This window comes from Pristiophorus japonicus, chromosome 15 (assembly GCF_044704955.1).
Source record: "Pristiophorus japonicus isolate sPriJap1 chromosome 15, sPriJap1.hap1, whole genome shotgun sequence".
NCBI classification, from domain to species: domain Eukaryota; kingdom Metazoa; phylum Chordata; class Chondrichthyes; family Pristiophoridae; genus Pristiophorus; species Pristiophorus japonicus.
This window is the reverse complement of record NC_091991.1, coordinates 139,775,548-139,798,125: the sequence shown is the minus strand read 5'-3', so window position 1 is coordinate 139,798,125 and position 22,578 is coordinate 139,775,548. Positions and strand designations below refer to the sequence as shown.

Below are 22,578 nucleotides of genomic sequence, written 5' to 3'. Positions count from 1 at the left end.
TTTGCAGGTGAACTCCAAAAAGAGTTCACAACCACTTCCACCGGTACGCTCGCGGCCTTCCGCGAGAGGTGGGCACCGGAGGGACTGGAGTGCATCATCACGCCCGGCAACCAAATTTTAATTTGATTTTACGTTTTTAAGTTTAATTTGTTTTAATTGCCGGTGCTTTTAGTGTCCCCCTTCCCTTTTATAGGGGGCACTGGGGAAAATTGTGATTTTAGTGCCCAAAAAAAAAAACCAAAAGAAGAAAAACACAAAAAAAAAAGTGGGAAAAAAAAAAGGGCCTTGTAAATGTCTGGAGTGTCACCCAAGTCGGGTGGCACCGTTTAATGTTTTATGTTTTTGCAGGTGAACTCCAAAAAGAGTTTCACAACCACTTACACAATTTCAGCTGAGTTCCGTTCAACAATCAGCCTTCAATCCTTGACTCCAGCTCCATCAGGCTCTCAAAGGTGTGGTCATTTGAAACTGCTGATGCTCATTTTCAGCATTGCTCAAATCATTCACTGATGTGTGGAGTCCAGGAAGGAGGTGAAATGGCTGCTGCAAATCCCTCTTCACGGAAGAGGGCTAGCAGGTTCAGTGATGTGGCTCTGGAGGCATTGGTGGGGGCACTAGAAACCAGGAGGGCCTCCCCCTTTCCTGCCTCGGGAAGGTGGCCATCACCGCAGGTTTTCAGTGCCATGTGGTAAGAGGTGGCCCGGGAGATGGCGGGAAGCACTGAGGTTGAGAGAAACCTCACCTAGCGCCGCAAGAAATTCAACGACCCATGTCGGGTGGTCAAAGCGAGTACAAGCTTTCACGCTTCCTCCATACCAGCCTCTCAACCTCTGCCTGTGCACACTTTGCAAACCAGCACCTCCACACCACTCCACCACCAAGCATCTGCAGATACTCCCACTCACATCCACAACTCACGCCTTGCCTACATTCACAACTATTCAGCCACCGCAGGCATATCTTCCACATACATTCCTGGATTCTTACTCACACCTTTCTTTTGCAGGCCAAGGTGACACAACAGATGGGAGCAGCAGAGGACTGGAAATGGAGAACCTGACCTGCGACCCCTCTCCGACATTGAGGAGCGAGTGCTGGGGCTCATGGGCGCCGTGGTCGGCGGAGACATCGACCCTGCTGGGGGCAACAATGGTATCTTTATCCCCTCTCCTTCTCTCATACCATTTCCTCTCCCCATCCCCTCACCCCCACACCAGAATGCTTTATCACTTTCTAATCCCCTCTCCTTCTCTCATACCACCTCATCCACCCCACACCAAAATGCATTATCACTTTCCAGCTCCTCATACTGTCTGCATTCCTTGCTCCATTCCTGCCTCACTGCCCTCACCTTAATGTGAGTCTTGTGCCATTTATGCTTTCAGATAACTAGTCTGCACTGGGTGATGCACCGGAGCCTAGCGAGCTGCAGCAAGGCCAAGGCCAAGGGGAAGGGGAACCTCGGGAGCCATCTCCCCAGAGAGAGTGTTCGCGAGTGAGTTCTGCTCCACAGGACTCCGATGAGGACCTCGATGGAAAGGGGTTCACACAAAGGGTGATGGCCATGCACTCTGACATCACAGATGCAATGGCAAGGGTGGTCGAGTGCCTCACAGCAGTGGAACGGAGCGTGGAGGAGTCTGCCTCCAACACTGCAGAGAGCTCTGCGTACGCCATGGAGCCCATCATTGCCAATCTGCAGACGAAGGTGGACTCCCAGACAGACCGTGCAGATCCAGACCTCATGACACGTGTCATGGGTGATGTGGCAGCTTTCATTGCAGCACAGGCGGAAGCAACTCAAACGTCTTAGTGCTGTAATGCAGACAATGGTTGGTGGCATTGAAGCTCAGACTGCTCTCATGCAGTCTCAGCTTGATGCCATGTGTGCTTTGACTGCTGCCATCGCAACTAGGTCCATCACAGTCCATCGGGGATCTCACAGTGTCACAGCAGCCCACCAAACAGTTCTCCAGCAGAGTGGTGGGGATGCAGAGGTGCTGCCCTGGGGGAGTGGCAGTGGTTCAGTGGAGCAGGAACCTACTGTCCTCTCTGACAGCGTTCCTGATCCCAGCACTGCCACTCCGCCATTGCACTTGTCACTGGAATTCACCCAACCAGCCCAGACTGCCGCCGCCCAGCCTGAGGTGGTGTAGCCTACAGCCAGGCCTACCAGGCCCAGAGCTGGTTGTGGGCATCCTGCAAGGACATCTGTAGTCTCTGGCCCTGTCACACAGCAGCCCTCCACCAGCCGAGCTGCAGCCACAGGGGACACACTGCGGAGGAGCACTAGATTAGTTAAAGCAAAGGGGGATATAAGGAAATGTACAAGGGTGATTCGTTAATACATTATGAAAGCCTTTGTTGTTATTATGATATAAATTTTGATTGAAATGTTTAGTATTGCTGTTGTCTCTCATTTCAGTTTTGGGGCTTTGCAATGGAAAGGAAAATGGATGTGGTGATGGGGACCTCCAGAGGAACCGGGAAGTGGGATGGAATTCACTGGAACCGAACTCTGATGAGACGGTCACAGCAGCACGAGGGCCTCGTGGCCTGCTCCTGCTCCTCTTCCCCCCCCTCCCCCTCCGGTGTGGCTATGTCTGGTGGCAATGGCTGTGCCCTCATAATGGTCAGGTTGTGCAGCATGCAGCAGACAATGAAGAATAGGGACACCCGCTCAGGCAAATACTCGAGGACTCCTCCTTGTTAGGTATGGAAGAACTCCAAAAGACTGAGTACTGTGAGCTAAAACTGATGTGGCCTTAGTCTCTTTAATGCAACTTCAGTGTGTCTAAGCAGCATGGCAGACAACCTTTTATACTCCCTTGCACGAGGTGTGCAGGTGACCTTTGGGCCTCCAACAGTTGCGCCCTCTGGTGGTAAGTCTTACACAGTTACACTGTTTACATGCATAACATCACTCCCCCCAAAGTCTTTGATACAAATTATTTACAAGTTGAGACAATCTGGGGTCCTACACTCCCTGGTTGATCGTCTGAGTTCAAACTCTGGCATGGGTGAGTTGGTCAGACCATTGCTGCACTGCGGATCGGCTGGTCTGACAGGACTGCTGGGAATGGTGGGTTCATCCTCTTGATTGACAGCGAGGTCGATTGCTGGTTGGGTGTGTGTTGGTGGATCGATGATGGTGATGTCCTCTTCAGGTTGTTCCTGGTTGTCGGTGAACCGCAGTTTGGTCTGATCCAAATGCTTTCTGCACGTTTGTCCAGTCAATAGTTTGATTATAAACTCTCTATTCCCCTCCTTGGCCAAGACAGTGCCACGACCCATTTAGGACCATGACCGTAATTAAGGACAAACACAGGGTCATTAACATCAATGTCACGTGAAACAGCTGTGCTCTCTTCATTAACAATTCTGCAGGGGGAACCCCAGTGAGGGAGTGGGGTCGCATCTGGTAGCTGAGCAGGACCCGAGATAACCGGGTCTGCAAGGAGCCTTCCATCACTCGTTTCAAGCTCTGCTTGATAGTTTGGACTGCCCGTTCCGCTTGATCGTTGGATACGGGCTTAAACGGGGCAGACCTGACGTGCTTGATGTCATTGCGGGTCATAAACTCGTTGAATTCCGAGCTGGTGAAACATGGTCCATTGTCACTGACAAGGACGTCGGGCAAGCCATGAGTGGCGAACATAGCCAGAGGTTTTCAATGGTGGCAGTGGATGTGCTGGATGACATGATTACACATTCAATCCATTTAGAGTAAGCATCCACTACAACCAGAAACATCTTTCCGAGAAAGGGGCCAGCACGTGTTGCACTGGTGTACGCATGACTCTAAGTCTGAGTCAATGCTGGGCCACCAAACATCCGACCTGGCTATAGCCTTCATCATGACTATGCCAGGGTGGGTATTGTGTAGGTCGCATATAAACGTTTCCCTGCCTTGTTTTGACAAAACCATGCGATTACCCCATAAAAGACAATCTGACTGGATGGACATTTCCTCTTTGCGTCGGTGAAACGGCTTAATTTCATCTTGCATTTCCCCGGGAATGTCCAAACAGCTCCCATTGAGGACGCAACTTTTTACAAGTGATAGCACAGGATCCTGGCTGGTCCAGGTCCTGATCTGGCAAGCAGTGACCGCTCGCGCTCCGAAGCATCCATAACAGAAGCATGTCTGCGGGCTGCGCCATTTCCACCTCTGTAGTGGGCAATGGTAGCCGACTGAGGGCATCAGCACAGTTCTCCGTGCCTGGTGTTGGATTACATAGTCATAGGCGGACAATGTTAGTGCCCATCTTTGGATGCGGGACGAAGCATTGGTGTTTATACCTTTGCTTTCTGAAAACAGCAAAATGAGCAGTTTGTGATCGGTTTCAAGCTCAAACCAAAGTCCAAATAGGTATTGGTGCATTTTCTTAACCCCATATACACATGCTAACGCCTTGTTCTCGGCCATACTGTAGGCTCTTTCAGCCTTAGACAGACTTCTAGATGCGTATGCAACCGGTTGAAGTTTGCCCGATACATTGGTTTGCTGTAACACACAGCCGATCCCGTAAGATGATGCATCACAAGCTAGCACTAATCGTTTACACGGGTCATACAGTACAAGTAACTTATTAGAACAAAGTAGGTTTCTGGTCTTCTCAAAGGCAGTCTCTTGTGATTTACCCCAAACCCAGTCGTCACCCTTATGTAGCAACATGTGCAACGGTTCCAGCAAAATACTTAACCCGGGTAGAAAGTTACCAAAATAGTTGAGGAGTCCCAGGAACGAACGCAGCTCCATCACATTCTGTGGTCTGAATACATTCTTGATGTCCTCTGTCTTTCAGTCCGTGGGTCTGAATCCGTCTGCCGCAATCCTGCTCCCCCAAAATTTGACCTCTGGCACCAGGAGAACACACTTGGAGCGTTTCAGCCTGAGTCCCACTCTGACTAGGCAACTTAGAACCTCTTCCAGGTTGTGCAGGTGTTCAGTGGTGTCACGACCGGTGATCAGGATGTCATCTTGAAACACAACGGTGCGCGGAACAGATTTCAGCAGACTCTCCATGTTCTTCTGGAAGATGGAAGCAGCCGAGCGAATCCCAAAAGGGCACCTGTGGTATATAAACAGTCCTTTGTGCGTGTTGATGCACGTCAATCTTTTCGAAGATTCAGCCAGCTCCTGTGTCATGTAGACGGAGGTTAGGTCCAACTTGATGAACGACTTCTCCCCCCGCTAACGTTGCGAACAGGTCATCCGCCTTGGGTAGCTGATACTGGTCTTGTAACGAGACTCGGTTGATTGTTACCTTGTAGTCTCCGCAGATTCTGACTGTGCCATCACTTTTCAACACCGGAACAATCGGACTGACCCACTCGTTGAACTCGACTGGTGATATGATTCCCTCTCGTTGATGTCTGTCCAGTTCGATCTCGACTTTCTCCCTCGGCATATATGGAACCGCTCGAGCCTTGTGATGAACGGGCCGTGCATCGGGGACTAGATGGATCTGCACCTTGACGCCTGTGAAGTTGCCGATGTCTGGTTCAAATAGCGACGGAAACTTGCTCAGCACTTGGGCTCACAAGGTATCATCCACTGAAGATCGTGCTTTGATGTCGTCCCAGTTCCACCGAATCTTTCCCAGCCAGCTTCTGCCGAATAGCGATGGGCCATTGCCTGGTACAATCCACAGTGATAAACCATGCACAGCTCCATCGTACGATACCTTAACTGCCGCACTGCCAATGACTGGTATGAGCTCTTTGATGTAGGTGCGCAGCTTTCTCTGAATCAGGCTCAGTTTGGGCCTTCGTGCCTTGTTGCCCCACAGTTTCTCAAAAGCCTTCTGGCTCATAATTGACTGACTGACCCCGGGGTCCAATTCCATTGATACCAGAATACCGTTCAATTTGACTTTCAGCATGATAGGAGGGCTCTTGATGGTGAAGGTGCGTACCCCATACACTTCTTTCTCGGGTTGAGTTGCCTTTCTTGTTTGTTCTGCGTGATTCATGCCAGATCGATCATCCTCTGCCGACTCTGCCACGTGGTGAGTCGCAGCACTCTTGCACATTCGCTGGAGGTGCCCCATTGTTTCGCAGCCTTTGCACAAGTAGTGCTTGAATCGACATTGATGGGCTCGATGATTACCCCCACAGCGCCAACATGGTGCTAATGGATTTGCATTCACGCCCGATGGCGGACTCTAGGTCTTGCAGCTGCAGATGTGTAGGCCCTGACATATGCAGTTCTGCCTGCTAGCGAAGTTATTTTATGCACAGCACTTGCCAGTGAGCTTCGATGCTGGGAAAATATCTGTCTGGTATTATCGCTCGTGGATATGAATGCCTGGGCTATCTTGATAGCCTTGCTCAGGTCTAGGGATTTGGCGGACAGCAGCTTGCGAAGAATGACCTCGTGGCCGATACCAAGCACAAAAAGGTCCCGCAGCATTTCCCCCCCAAAATCCAGCAAACTCGCAAGTTCCCACAAGGCGTCTCAGGTCAGCGACATAACTCGCCACGTCCTGGCCCTCGGAGTGGTGGTGCGTGCAGAAGCAATACCTGGCCATTAAGACGATTTCCTTCGGCTTGAGGTGGTTCCGAACCAGCGTACACAACTCTGTGTATGTCTTCTCCGCTGATTTCTCTGGTGCTAGCAGATTCTTGATGAGACTGTATATTGTGGACCCACACACGGTGAGGAGAATCGCCCTGCGCTTGATCACTTTATCATCCCCATCCAGCTCGTTGGCCATAAAGTACTGGTCGAAGGCTTCACAATCATCACCCTCTACAAATCTCTCTAAAATACTAACGGCAGCCATGACCGGGTGAAAGTTCGTAATCTGTTACTCGTCGCAAATTGTTAGGTATGGAAGAACTCCACAAGACTGAGTACTGTGAGCTAAAACTGATGTGACCTTAGTCTCTTTAGTACAACTCCAGTGTGCCTAAGCAGCACGGCAGACAACCTTTTATACTTCCTTGCACGAGGTGTGCAGGTGACCCTTGGGCCTCCAACAGTTGCGGCCTTTGGTGGCAAGTCTTACACAGTTACAATGTTTACATACATAACACTCCGGAGCGGACAAGGCAGCAGAACCGTTGCAGCACTCCGATGGTCTGCTCAATGATGTTCCTGATGGCGGCATGGCTCTCATTGTATGAGTGCTGGGCAGGAGTGGTGGTGTTGCGGAGGGGAGTGATGAGCCAGGTGAAGATCAGATAGCCCTTGTCTCTGAGCAGCCAGCTGCAAGCTTCATGTGGTGGCTGGAAAAGAGCTGACACACCAGTCTGGCGCAGGATGAAGGCATTGTAGCTGCTGCCAGGATAGCGGACATTGATGGTGAGTATTCTGCGTGTGTGGTCGTACACCAACTGCTCAGTGAGTGGAAGCCTTGCGATTATGGAAGATCTCAGGATTGTGATGCGGTGCCCTCAAAGCGACATGGATGCAGTCAATGGCGCCCTGCACCATAGAAAGCCCGCTATCCTGATGATGCATGCTCATACTGCTTCTCTCTGGTGATGGAGAAGGAGATGTAGTCTGTGACCTCACGGATGAAGCAATGGGCGGCAAACTGGGAGATGTTGGAGATATCTCCTGTTGCTTCCTGTAATGATTCATTGGTGCAGAAATTGAGCACCATCGTGACCTTGACTGCCACTGAGAGCCGTCCTCATCCTGGTCTGAGGTTCAAGGTCTGGTTGAAGAAAATGGCAGCGCTATTGTCCTTGCTGAAATGCAGCCGTCGTGCACAGACTGCTCCTCAGTGAAATTGATGTAGGAGAACTGCTGCTGGATACCCGGAGAGTAATGCCTCCTTTTGCCAGTCCTGTGGTGCCGCCTTCCTCTGGTCACATTTTGCTACCTTTCTCCCTGTGTCGCTGCCTGTCTTTGTCTGTGCCTTCATTGTGCCTTGCGCTCTGGGCCTCATCCTGTGCCTCTCCATGGGCCTCTCCCTGTGCCTTGCTCCCTGTGCCTCTCCATGGGCCTCTCCTGGTCTTTATCTGTGCCTTTCTCTCTGTAATTGTCGCTGCCTTTGTCTTTGCCTAATCATCCTCTGACGGTGATGTCGGAGCAGGAGGTCGAATGCCAGCACAGCCCCCATGTAGCGAGAGAAATGTTGTAACTTCAAATTTGCTCTGAGTTATACAGGGGAACAGTTAGGAGGCAGAAGACTCCCTGAGGTAAAGGTGGCTGCTATCGGTCCACCAGCCATTCTGCCTATCTGTTAGAAAGCAGAAAACAGTAATGGCCGGTAGAATTTTTTTCAAGGTGCTGCCCTCAAATAGTGCTGGTCCAGCCCATTCCCAAGGTAAGTGAGGTTGTGCGGGGCAATTTAACCTCCGGGGTGGGAAGTTAGCGATCCGCACGGTGATGACATTATCATCGCTGCTCGCAGCCGAGCGGGGCACACGCAGCAGGTGCGAGGTGCTATCTTGTAGTACCTCCACAAAACCTGTCCCAATTCCGCAGGGGGGTGATTATTGCACCACGCCCGGGAGTAAACCATTTTGCATCCCTTTAGTGCCTCCCAGAGGCGCTAACAGCCCTTGCTAAATGGGCCAAATTCACTCCTGTGTGTTTTCCCAGCATTTTCGGTTTTAAATTTTCTTTGACGAGTTCAGATGAAGTGTAAGTGCAAGGCTTGAGCACTTTATGTTCACCATCTTAAGCTACAAGATTGAATGGCAGCTTTCAATTCACCAGGAGCTGGTTGTCGCCATTAATGATATCGTAGATACACAGTAGGGAATTATTTCCCAATTACATTTCTTACTATAGCAGTGCCATATCCATTTCCATTTCAAAGTACCATTAGGGGGCTCAAATTCTTCTGTGCACTTCATGTACCAAATCATAAATACATCCTTTATATAAACAGGTTTCAGATTTCATTACTCATGGCACACAGAGGAAATCTTTCCCTATGCGAGGTAAGATATAAAGAAATATTGATTTTATACAGGACCTGAAGCGTGTCAGATGTGACATAGGACCTGATGAGATGATATATTAATGATGCAGGGCTTAAAGGAATGTTAGATTTGTGCCATTGGGTCCAACAAATATTGATTTGTAGCATAGAACCTGTTGGAATATTACATTTCTAATGTAGGGCCTGAAGGATATAGGGACCTCAGAGACCTGAAGGATATAGTTCATAGAGTGCATAAGGGACGGGTTCCTTGAGCAGTATGTAACGGAACCAACCAGGGGGCAGGCTATCTTAGATCTGGTCCTGTGTAATGAGACAGGATTAATAAACAATCTCCGAGTAAAGGATTCCCTTGGAATGAGTGATCATAACATGGTTGAATTTCGAATTCAGATGAAGGGCGAGAAAGTTGGATCTCAAACCAGCGTACGAAGCTTAAATAAAGGAGACAACAAAGGTATGAGGGCAGAGTTGGCAAAAGTGGACTGGGTAAATAGATTAAAGTGTAGGACGGTTGATGAACAGTAGCATACATTTAAGGAGATATTTCATAACTCTCAAGAAAAATATATTCCAGTGAGGAGAAAAGGTGTAAAAGAAAAGATAGCCATCCGTGGCAAGCAAAAGAAATAAAGGATGGTATCCAATTAAAAACAAGGGCATACAAAGTGGCTAAAACTAGTGGGAGGACAGAAGATTGGAAAGCTTTTAAAAGCTAGCAAAGAATGATTTAAAAAAATGATTAAGAAAGGGAAGATAGACTACGAAAGTAAACTAGCACGAAATATAAAAACAGATAGCAAGAGTTTCTATAGGTATATAAAAAGGAAAAGAGTGGCTAAAGTAAATGTTGGTCCCTTAGAGGACGAGACTGGGGAATTAGTGATGGGAAGCATGGAGATAGCAGAAACTCTGAACAAATATTTTGTATCAGTCTTTACAGTAGAAGACACTAAAAATTTCCCAACAGTGGATAGTCTAGGGGCTATAAGGGGGGGAGGAACGTAACACAATCACAATCACTAAGGAGGTGGTATTCAGTAAGATAATGGGACTAAAGACAGATAAATCCCCTGGACCTGATGGTTTGCATCCTAGAGTCTTAAGAGAAGTAGCGGCAGGGATAGTGGATGCATTGGCTGTAATTTGCAAAACTTCCCTGCATTCTGGGAGGTCCCAGCAGATAGGAACATAAGAACATAAGAATTAGGAACAGGAGTAGGCCATCTAGCCCCTCGAGCCTGCTCCACCTTTCAATAAGATCATGGCTGATCTGGCCGTGAACTCAGCTCCACTTACCCGCCCTCTCCCCGTAACCCTTAATTCCCTTATTGGTTAAAAATCTATCTATCTGTGACTTGAATACATTCAATAAGCTAGCCTCAACTGCTTCCTTGGGCAGAGAATTCCACAGATTCACAACCCTCTGGGAGAAGAAATTCCTTCTCAACTCGGTTTTAAATTGGCTCCCCCGTATTTTGAGGCTGTGCCCCCTAGTTCTAGCCTCCCCTACCAGTGGAAACAACCTCTCTGCCTCAATCTTGTCTATCCCTTTCATGATTTTAAATGTTTCTATAAGATCACCCCTCATCCTTCTGAACTCCAACGAGTAAAGACCCAGTCTACTCAATCTATCATCATAAGGTAACCCCCTCATCTCCGGAATCAGCCTAGTGAATCGTCTCTGTACCCCCTCCAAAGCCAGTATATCCTTCCTTAAGTAAGGTGACCAAAACTGCACGCAGTACTCCAGGTGCGGCCTTACCAATAACCCTGTACAGTTGCAGCAGGACCTCCCTGCTTTTGTACTCCATCCCTCTCGCAATGAAGGCCAACATTCCATTCGCCTTCCTGATTACCTGCTGCACCTGCAAACTAACTTTTTGGGATTCATGCACAAGGACCCCCAGGTCCCTCTGCATCTCAGCATGTTGTAATTTCTCCCCATTCAAATAATATTCCCTTTTACTGTTTTTTTTCCCAAGGTGGATGACCTCACACTTTCCGACATTGCATTCCATCTGCCAAACCTTCACCCATTCGCTTAACCTATCCAAATCTCTTTGCAGCCTCTCTGTGTCCTCTACACAACCCGCTTTCCCACTAATTTTAGTGTCATCTGCAAATTTTGTTACACTACACTCTGTCCCCTCTTCCAGGTCATCTATGTATATTATAAACAGTTGTGGTCCCAGCACCGATCCCTGTGGCACACCACTAACCACCGATTTCCAACCCGAAAAGGACCCATTTATCCCGACTCTCTGCTTTCTGTTCGCCAGCCAATTCTCTATCCATGCTAATACATTTCCTCTGACTCCGCATACCTCTATCTTCTGCAGTAACCTTTTGTGTGGCACCTTATCGAATGCCTTTTGGAAATCTAAATGCACCACATCCATCGGTACACACCTCTATCCACCATGCTCGTTATATCCTCAAAGAATTCTAGTAAATTAGTTAAACATGATTTCTCCTTCATGAATCCATGCTGCGTCTGCTTGATTGCACTATTCCTATCTAGATGTCCCGCTATTTCTTCCTTAATGATAGTTTCAAGCATTTTCCCCACTACAGATGTTAAACTAACCGGCCTATAGTTACCTGCCTTTTGTCTGCCCCATTTTTTTAAACAGAGGCGTTACATTAGCTGCTTTCCAATCCGCTGGTACCTTCCCAGAGTCCAGAGAATTTTGGTAGATTATAACGAATGCATCTGCGATAACTTCCGCCATCTCTTTTAATACCCTGGGATGCATTTCATCAGGACCAGGGGACTTGTCTACCTTGAGTCCCATTAGCCTGTCCAGCACTACCCCACGAGTGATAGTAATTGTCTCAAGGTCCTTCCTTCCCACATTCCCGTGACCAGATATTTTTGGCATGGTTTTTGTGTCTTCCACTGTGAAGACCGAAGCAAAATAATTGTTTAAGGTCTCAGCCATTTCCACATTTCTCATTATTAAATCCCCCTTATCATCTTCTAAGGGACAAACATTTACTTTAGTCACTCTTTTCCGTTTTATATATCTGTAAAAGCTTTTACGATCTGTTTTTATGTTTTGCGCAAGTTTACCTTCGAAATCTATCTTTCCTTTCATTATTGCTTTTATAGTCATTCTTTGCTGTTGTTTAAAATTTTCCCAATCCTCTCGTTTCCCACTAACCTTGGCCACCTTATACGCATTGGTCTTTGATTTGATACTCTCCTTTATTTCCTTGGTTATCCACGGCTGGTTATCCCTTCTCTTACCGCCCTTTTTCACTGGAATATATTTTTGTTGCGCACTATGAAAGAGCTCCTTAAAAGTCCTCCACTGTTCCTCAATTGTGCCACCATTTAGTCTGTGTTTCCAGTCTACTTTAGCCAACTCTGCCCTCATCTCACTGTAGTCCCCTTTGTTTAAGCATAGTACGCTCGTTTCTGACACAACTTCCTCACCCTCAATCTGTATTACAAATTCAACCATACTGTGATTACTCATTCCGAGAGGATCTTTTACCAGGAGATCGTTTATTTTTCCTGTCTCATTACAAACTGCAAAGGTAACACCCCTTTTTAAAAAAGAAGGCAGACAAAAAGCAGGAAACTATAGACCAGTTTCCCATCTGTCGTTGGGAAAATGTTGGAGTCCATTATTAAAGAAGCAGTAGCAGGACATTTGGAAATGCATAATTCAGTCAGGCAGAGTCAGCATGGATTTATGAAGGGGAAATCATGTTTGACAAATTTGCTGGAGATCTTTGAGAATGTAATGGACAGGGTGGATAAAGGGGAACCAGTGGATGTGGTGTATTTGGGCTTCCAGAAGGCATTTGACAAGGTGCCACATAAAAGGTTACTGCACATCATGAAAGTTCACGGGGTTGGGGGTAATATATTAGCATGGATAGAGGATTGGCTAACTAACAGAAAACAAAGAGTCAGGATAAATGGTTCATTCTCGGGATGGCAATCAGTAACTAGTGGGGTGCCGCAGGGATCAGTGCTGGAACCCCAAGTATTTACAATCTATATTAACGACTTGGATGAAGGGACCGAGTGTAACTATCATGTATGTATGCTTTGGTTGTGCTCATTTTTGCATGCATAGGTTCTTCAGTTACCAGATTATGAGGGGGCTTGATAAGGTGGATGCAGAGAGGATGTTTCCACTGATAGGGGAGACTAGAACTAGAGGGCATAATCTTAGAATTAAGGGCCGCCCATTTAAAACTGAGATGAGGAGTAATTTCTTCTCAGAGGGTTGTAAATCTGTGGAATCCGCTGCCTCAGAGAGTTGTGGAAGCTGGGTCATTGAATAAATTTAAGACAGAGATAGACAGTTTCTTAACCGATAAGGGAATAAAATGTTATGGGGAGCGGGCAGGGAAGTGGAGCCGAGTCCATGATTGGATCAGCCATGATCATATTAAATGGCGGAGCAGGCTCAAGGGGCCATATGGTCTACTCCTGCTCCTATTTCTGATGTTCTTATGACCTGAAGGATATAGGGACCTCAGAGATCTGAAGGATATATAGACCTCAGAGACCTGAAGGGTGTAGGGATCTCAGAGACCTGAAGGATGGAAAGGGTCTGATAGACTCTTGAATTTGAGGATTGTGCCTGCCGGAATGTTGGATGCATGGAATAGTCTCTTGCAGTTGTACTCAATAAATTGCAGGAAAGGTTCACTGCCTTGTGCTACTGGTAAATATTTTATAGTTGAAAATGACATTATAGAAGAGGTCAGCGAACATATAGGGTCCGAACTTGGTGGCCTTACCACCCATTGCTGCCCATTGCCACCCAGATTCACGGCGTAAGTCGTTATTTTGCCGCCGGCCGGGACTGGCATATCTTTTCGAGGAATCTTCCTGGCAAAGTACCACCAGGTCTCTCGGCGGCATGTGGGTGGGCCTTGGCTTTGACCAAGTTCGGGCCCATAGAGTGTGAGATAAACAGAGGGAAAGTCTCAAAAGATAACACTGAACACAGCAGAAGTTGATTTACAAACACATGCTGAAGTGACCTGTTGATTAAAATTAAGAGATTGTGCGAGATAAATTCAATGAAGCAGAATTAAATCACAAATTAAAAGTAAAAGGTAATTACACAAACAACGAAAGAAAAATAGGCATCCCAAGAAAGAAATGTAAATAGAACATTACTAAAATATCTATCATTAATGATTCAAAAATATATTTGTGTGGTGCTTTTTAAATTGTTTTTGATTTGCGTTGATCTGAACAGATCCGGGAAGAGAATTTTACCATTTGAAGTGTTCTTTTCCCATTATTGATGGAGTCAACCGTAAAACACAATTTGCATTCATTTCGATCTGGCAATTATTGAAAACCATCGGAACAATTGTTCAATAAGAACTTTTATCTTTTACAACTTGATCAATTTTGTTTCATTATTTTTGTATTTGTATGAATTTAAAGTAAGCCTGTGTCATAACATAAGCTGAAGACAAATAAGGCCTCAATTTTAACTCTACCCAGTCGGCGGGGAAGGGGTGGGTGAGCAGTTAAACCCTCTTCCAGCCCCATTCCTGACCTGAACTCACTGATCGCAATCTTAACGATGTCACCGACTCCGGTCAGAAATGTATCTGTTAGAAACTGGTGGGAACCTGCTGAATATTCTCAAATCGGGGTCCCAGGATGTCATCAGGACCCTGGTTCTATTTTTCTGTCCTGCTCAAGTGGCAACCCACTCAGTAAAACCTCATGGATTGGGCCTCAGAAACTGGCTGATACGACTGGAAGAACAATTTAAAGAGCACTCACCTGCAGTCATTTGGATTATTAAGATTGCTGTGCTTTTCTGACTGATGGATTACCAAGGCATTTCAGAACTTTGAGATTGCTTCTTTTTGGTCAGTTTGCCTTACTCTGACTAAACCATTTTTTTAACCTTCATGGAGGAAAAGTTGGGGGAAGGACAGCAGCAGCTTGGAAGACAGCAGGTGGGGAAGGCTGCTGGTAGGAGGGAGGCCTTACCCAGCCTACAGGGTCTGTAGTCTAAGAGTCACTTTCCTGGTCAGTACCTGCTGGATCAGAGGGCCATGCGTTGCCAGTGGCCGTGAAAATCGTTCCACGCCCTGCACTTTTTCACCTCGGGCTCCTTCAGGCGACATCACCTGCATCTCCCAGTCTGCAGTGTTAAGCTGCATTAAGCAGGTTACCAATGCCCTCTTAACCAGAGGCAATCAGTACATTACTTTTCTAATGGACACCAATTGCCAGAATGAGAGCGATCTGGGATTTGCCGCAGTGGCTGGCTTCCCTTGTGTACAGGACACCCTTGACTGTGCGTATGTAGTTATCAGGGCACCAGAGGACCAGCCAAGTGCTTTTCTCCACAGGCAAGGCTATCATTGCATTCCCTACAATACAACAGTCACCACACTTCCAAGAAGTAATTCATTGGCTGTGAAGTGCTATCTCCAAGGTTGTGAAAAGCACTATACAAATGCAAGTTTTTTTTTGGTGTGTTTGATCACCGTCAAAGGATAATGCAAATCAGTGCCAGTTTCGCTGGCCACTGCCACAATGTCTTCATCCTGAGATGCTCATCCATTCCCCAACTATTCCAGCCCTCCAGGAATGGCAAAGGAAAAAAGGAATACCCCCTCCACACCTGGCTGATGACACCGCTCCATAATTCCACCACGCCTAGGCAGCACAGGTACAACAATATCCCCGGGGCCACCAGGAACATCCTTGAACAGACCATTAGCACCTTGAAGGTCCCAGTGCCTTTTATCTGTCTGGGTGCTCCTTGAAACATGCTGCAGCCCAAATGGGTTGCATCATAGTAGAGTGCTGCACTCTACACAACGCGGCTATGCCATGAGGATTGGAGTTGGAGGAGGCACAGAAACAGCAAGAGGCATCATCTGATGCGGAAGAATTGTGTGACAGTGAGGGAGAACTGGAAGAAGGAGAGGCAGCAGAACATTTGGCAGCCAAAGAGGCCTGGGAGGAGTTGATCTCTCAGAGCTTTCACTGACCGACTCAATCCCCTTATCTGAAAAGTGACAAAAAGCCCCTCTGTATTAAAAGTGCTTCTTACCCCCTTCACCACTCGCTTTATTCCGCATCAACAAACAGTCAAACCATTCTGCCTACCTGTATATCAATGCCATTCTGACCATGCAGACTAACGAGCTGCAATGGGAAGAGACCATATACCTATGTGGAAAAGGTGTTGAACTTATTTACAAACAGAAAATTGAACTCAAATCTTTTGACATTAAAGTGCTCATTATAGCGCTTTTCTTAACAGAGGGTTTCCTCCTCCGACTATCCATAACGGATGCTAGTGGCTTCAGCAGAGCTGGTGCATCATCATCATCATAGGCAGTCCCTCAAAATTAAGGAAGACTTGCTTCCATTCTAGAAGTGAGTTCTCAGGTGACTGTACAGTCCAATACAGGAATTACAGTCTCTGTCACTGGTGGGACAGGCAGTGGTTGAAGGAAAGGGTGGGTGGTGAGTCTGGTTTGCCACATGCTCCTTCCGCTGTCTGCACTTGGTTTCTGCATGCTCTCAGCAACGAGACTTGAGATGCTCAAAGCCCTCCTGGGTGCTCTTCCTCCACTTTGGGCGGTCTTCGGCCAGGGATTCCCAGGTGCCAGTGGGGATGTTGCACTTTGTCAAGGAGGCTTTGAGGGTGTCCTTGAAACATTTCCTCTGCCCACCTGGGGCTCGCTTGCCATGTAGAAGTTCTGAGTAGAGCACTTGCTTTGGGAGTCTTGTGTCAGGCATGCAGACAAAATGGCCCGCCCAACGGAGTTGGTTGAGTGTGGTCAGTTCTTCGATGTTGGGGATGTTGGCCTGATCGAGAACACTGACGTTGGTACGTCGATCCTCCCAGTGGATTTGCAGGATCTTGCGGAGGCAGCGCTGGTGGTACTTCTCCAGCGCTTTGAGGTGTCTACTGTATATGGTCCACATCTCTGAGTCATATAGGAGGGCGAGTATCACTACTGCCCTGTAGACCATAAGCTTGGTGCCAGATTTGAGGTCCTGGTCTTCAGCCCTGCACGAGGTAGAAAAGGCCATCTGTCAGCTCTGGAACAACAAGGCATCAGGAGCAGATGGAATCTCCACCGAGGCACTAAAGTATGGCGGAGAAACACTATTGGCATGAATGCATGACCTCATCTCTCTTATCTGGAAGGAGGAGAGCATGCCGGGAGATCTGAGAGAGAGCTGGTGCAAGACTGCTATTGCACATGTGGGGACCATTGCGATGCTCATGGCTGGTGACTCCTGGTTGCTTGAGTTCTAAAGGGCCGGGCTGCAGATCGTGACACTTTGACTTTTTCCAGGGCAGTCTGGTCCAGCTAGCTTTCTGGCACCATATTGGGCATTGGTTAAGGGGCAGGTGAGGGATGGAATGGCCTGACATCCTGAGACTGGGCAACGCACGCCACTCCCACTCCCGTGGGGCTGGGGTTCATCACTGCCTAAAGTACAGAAGGTGAGTGACTCCTTGAAAGCCTCTGTCCACTTGTTTCACTAAAGTTTCCAAGATGGGCGTCTGCCTCTACAAGGTGAATGCATGTCTATCCAAGCTGGAGCACATGGCAGCCATTCGAGTTTGCAAAGCGTGCAAACACAGATTCCTGTTGCGAGGGCCTGGGTGCAGTGTCCCTGGAGGTGGCCATACTCTTCAAGGTAGACTGCAGAGTGCTAATGCCATGCAAGGTGACACCACCCAGGCTGGAACAGACTCCTCCATACTTTCAGCCATGGTGGTGAAACCCCTTGGTAGGCCCTTCAAACTCTCAAACAACTGCTTGACTTCTTTTGAAGGCTGGGCCGTTGAATTACTCTTCTCTGTCCTTCTCCGCAGAAATGGAAAAGAACCTCACACTTCAGCAAGCTGTCTCCTGGACTGTCCCTGCCACTAGTACCCATTTCTGCACACTAGTGCTAGGTGCATCACCATGTGCAGACCACTCTAACTCAATCTCTAAACCAGCCAGGGTGCCAATCTCTGTGCTGGTGCTTGGGTGGGATAGAGCACTGAGAAGAACTTTTCTCCTACGAGGTGCCTTCTTCAGAGAGTTCTGGTTGTTGACAAGGACCTAGAGGAAAGGGGAAAGGGACACGATTTAGGGTGGCATTGGAGAGCCGCATAGTTGCAGAAGACATTCACATTCACAATGTAAATTGATGTGTGGGGCAATGACTATCAGACAGTGTCATGGTCAGGGTGTGGTATATCAGACATGTTATAGTGAAGAATGTAAGCAAACAGTATTTTCTATGTTTCTATAAAGGAGTTAGATGTAGTCCTTACTACTAGGGGGATCAAGGGGTATGGCGAGAAAGCAGGAATGGGGTACTGAAGTTGCATGTTCAGCCATGAACTCATTGAATGGTGGTGCAGGCTCGAAGGGTCGAATGGCCTACTCCTGCACCTATTTTCTATGTTTCTATGATGCGTTTTTCCAGTGCTTAATGAAGGAGGTACTAGTAATTGTCAGAGACCCTGTTCAGTGAAGCCGCCGGCCTCAAAATGCCTGATGCACGCAGCTCTGTCAGGCCCACAAATCTCCATGGTTTGCAGCTCTGTCAGGCCCACAAATCTCCATGGTTTGCAGCTCTGTCAGGCCCACAAATCTCCATGGTTTGCAGCTCTGTCAGGCCCACAAATCTCCATGGTTTGCAGCTCTGTCAGGCCCACAAATCTCCATGGTTTGCTGCTCCAGCTTGCTCCTGACATGAGGTCACCTGGTCCTCACCCAGTCTTGCTCCTAAAGCAATTATGGTGCACCATTTTGTCCTGCAGAAAGAGAGGGCGAGAATTTGTGCATGGCTGCTGAAAAGGAAAGCAAAGAGGTGTGGGACTTGTGCATGTGCTTAGAGCCAAGATGCAATCAGGATGAGGAGGTGGTGAATTGGATGCAAGTGGGTGGAGTGTGAAGTGAGGAAGGAGTCCTGAGCGAAGTTGGTGATTGTCCAAAGTCCAGCAAATGACAGGAGGAAGGTGTTCGTGGCCGGTGTGAAGGAAGCAAGGAAGAGGTGAGTGTGTGTATGTAATGGGAATACATGTTGGTATAATGTGGCCTTATGCTGGGTGGTGAAGGATATGATGCAGGAAAGGGAATTGTTGAGAGTGTTGGGGAAGGGGTGTGAAGGACTGCTGCCACGTGTTGTGAAAAGAGTGGGATAAATGAAGAGCATTACTCACTCTTGCTACTCCTGAAGGTCATTGGCGTGCATCGTGCAAGGTATCCAGGTCCTGGGGATGACATTCCCGGAGCTCACGAACTCTGACATCTCTCTCCATGCTTGGTGGATAGAATGCTTGGCAACCCTCTTGGAAATGCTGGGGAATATAAGTTCTCTCCTCGGCCTCATCTCTTCCACAAGCACCTCCAGGGAGGCTTCTGAGGACATGCCTGTAACTCATATCGGAGAAGGATCTTCTTCCAGCACCTTGAAAATGAAAGAAGCCACAAGGGAATGCAACCTCTCTTAAAGTGAGGTTGCATTCCCACTTTAAATAGGCTTCTGGTTGACCCACAGGAAATTGGTCTCCAGATGTGGGTGGATTTCCAGTCAGGTCAGCCAGTTCAGTGGGAAACCCACCGGTGATATTTCCATGGGGCCCTGGAGTTAAAATACCCCGGGTCTGGTTTTGGCTACAGTTCACACCCCAAAGCAGACCTGGATTTAAAATCAGGGCCTAAAATTATAGTTGGAATGTTTTCCCTAAGCATTTGTCTGTAGCAAAATCCATTTTTAGCAATGTCAGTACTAGTTGCATGCTGGGATAGCCCTGCTGTTTGAAATGTTATTTCCAAAATGGTGGTTTGCTGCTCTTGGGATAAGAGCAGTTCAATAAAATCAATTTTAAAATAAACAGACTTACTGCAAACGTGTTTCAGGTATTAGTAAAGTTTTAGTATTTTTATTTATTGTGTCTTTCTCTCTTAAAGATGTTTTTTCACCCCCAGCCACTATAAAACAAGTTAATATGTCAGGGCTACATGGATAAAGTGCCTACGTTCAATGAGGTGGGAACCTGTTGACTGCCTTTGATGAACAGTTACTGTCTGTTTTCAGGATTTACACATATGGCCCGAGAAATGGGACGCTAAACAGAAAGGAAATGAGAAACTTAGTCTGGATAGGTGAGATTGCAGGGGGTAAGATTACCACAGAGTAACGGGAATCAATAAAAATAGGAATATTGCATCTCACCTCAAGTCCTGCATCAGTGATGGTTGATCTTTTCAAGCTCACAGACCTCACACCTTTCTTGGACACAGGGTAGTTATCTATAAACTCACAAATGTCCAAATCAGAGACACCAATCAGGCAGAAAGAATCAAAGCCACGAATAGCAAATCCTTGCAGATTGACAAACTCCTTTTCTCCATTGAGAAGTATATTGTACAGCTCCTTTGCATGAAGAATGGGGGTGATGCCTTCCCAGAACCTGACCTGGTACAACACTTTTCTCCATACTTTACACACTTGTGCCAAAACACATCTCTCGCAAGAGGAAAAGTACCAGAAGAGTCGGTTGAGGATCTTCTCATCCAAAATAGGCAATTGTCCTTCCATTGAAGAGATGGACAGTTTTCTTTTGGACCCTGATGGCTGGCATGTACTTGGCAAGGTCTCGTCAGAGTTTGGTTCCACCAGGGGAATAGTGTCAGTCACTCCGCACAGAGATGATGGCACGTGCGCTGCCTGTGCTACTGAAGCCAGTTCACTGTGGTTAGGTAGAGGCGGTGGGAGCGCTGTTGGAATAGAAGAGGACTGGCACAGTCGGTTTTTAGCGGCAGGGGTTCCTTTGGTGATGCTGGCAGATCCTAATCCATTGGACTGGGCTGGAATCTTGACTAGTCCGTTCCTAGGCATGCAGGGAGGCTTGATGTCACTGGAGCTATGTGTAGACATTTCTCACGTTCACTGCAGGCAAACCAAGATCACAGGTCAATACACGAGAAATGATTATCAAAATACATAGAAATACAAAGAAGTTACAGCACAGAAACAGGCTACTCGACCCAAGCGGTTCGTGTCGGTGTTTACCTTCCACATGAGGAAGTAGTTCCAATCGCATTTACCCGCTGTGTTCCCATATCCCTTCAAATCTTTTTCCTTCATCCCCCTATCCAATGTAATCTTTAATGTTGACGTCGTTTCTGTCTCGATCACTAACCCTGGAAGTGAATTCCACAGTCTCACAACTCTCTGTGCAAAGGAGTTTCTCCTCCTCTCTGTTCTAAATATCTTAGTTAATCTTGCATCTATGGTCTTTCATTCTTGACCCCTCAACTACTGGAAACAAGAGCGGCTGTAACTTTTCTATCTAGGCGATCTCATCCTTTCATAATTTAAACATTTCTATATCACCCTGTAATCTGTGCTCTTACAAAAAAAGATTACATTTCTCAAGTATTTCTTCATATTTGTATTTCCTCATACCAAGCAGCATCACAGTGAATCAGCATTGGACCCTCCCTAAAGCATCAATATTCTTCCTATAGTGTGAGGTACAGTACCGCACACAACATGCGGGGCTGGAAATTCCCCAACCTTGCGCCCGGTTTTGAGACGATATTTCGCCGTTTCTGGCGAAAAATGGCGAACCGGGAAATTCACTGAAGTCTTTGCGCCGGATGTTTCTAAATACCATTGAGGAGCGGACCGTCAGCATGCAAGACTCGAAAAACCGCTTTCACCAGTTATTTGGCTCACAGTGCACCTGTAGATAGGACCAAACACCGCCCGGGAAAAACCTGCGTTGCAACCCTTGGAACAGCAGTAGGTATGAAACCCTGCAAAAAAGGTAATTTAAAGTTTTTATTTTTTTAATTCTTTTGCAGCAATTTGATAGAAAAGGGTCTTGTGAATGTTTTGTGATTTTTTTATTATTTGTTTTTTTGAATTTATTTTTTGGTGTTTTCCCCCCTCCCTAGGCCCAACTCGCAGCGGAATCGGTCTCGGAGCAAAGTTGCAGAAAATTTGCGGTTTGCGCCACGAATCCTCGTGAAATGCCGATTTTTACCGCTGGGTGTATTTTATCCCAAATGTTAGGCCTCGGAATCATAGTGGAGTCATTGTGGTATTTTTGGCGGAAAATGACCAAAAATGGAATTTCTAGCCCGAGGTCTTAAGGTTTTATATAGACTCATTATTACCTCATGGCTTTTATATTCCTTACCTCTCGAGTTAAAACCTAGAATTCCATTAGCTTTTGTTAACAGTTTTATCTGTGAACCTGTGTTCCCAATAGAGTTAGAGTGAGATCCACAACCAGCATCCTTTCAAACTAAACTATTTATAACAACCATGATTAGTTTTAACACTCTTCTTTCTGTCTGGCTTTCTGTCTTGTTTCTTCAGTTAACTATGTCTTAAACTTTCAGTGTTGTATTCGAGCAATGACTGACAACGTACAGGAGATGAACTCAATCCCATCCCCAACCATGCTCTTTTGCATGACTGAAAGGATGGGGAAATGATCTGTAACCATAACCAGCCACAGGAGCTTAAAACAATGAATTGATTTAGACTTGACTTTTCCCTCCCTCCTGAAGGGAAGCACTCAGGGCTGGATTTTCGGTTGTCTAATGCCTCAGTTAGCGGCCAGAGTTAATGGGAGCGAAAGAGGTTACCGAAAATTCATTAGAAGCTCACAGCAAA

General features: G+C 47.0%; 1 protein-coding gene across 2 annotated transcripts in view; it reads right to left on the bottom strand.

Moving 5' to 3' along the window:
- Positions 1-22,578, bottom strand: part of fbxl16 (F-box and leucine-rich repeat protein 16) — a 206,413-nt gene that overhangs the window by 140,746 nt on the left and 43,089 nt on the right. For both annotated transcript variants that reach the window (XM_070856751.1, XM_070856750.1), the window contains exon 2: positions 20,122-20,838. In XM_070856751.1, the coding sequence (XP_070712852.1) occupies positions 20,122-20,826 (705 nt within the window). In that variant the 5' untranslated portion in view covers positions 20,827-20,838. The remainder of the gene's footprint in view (positions 1-20,121; positions 20,839-22,578) is intronic.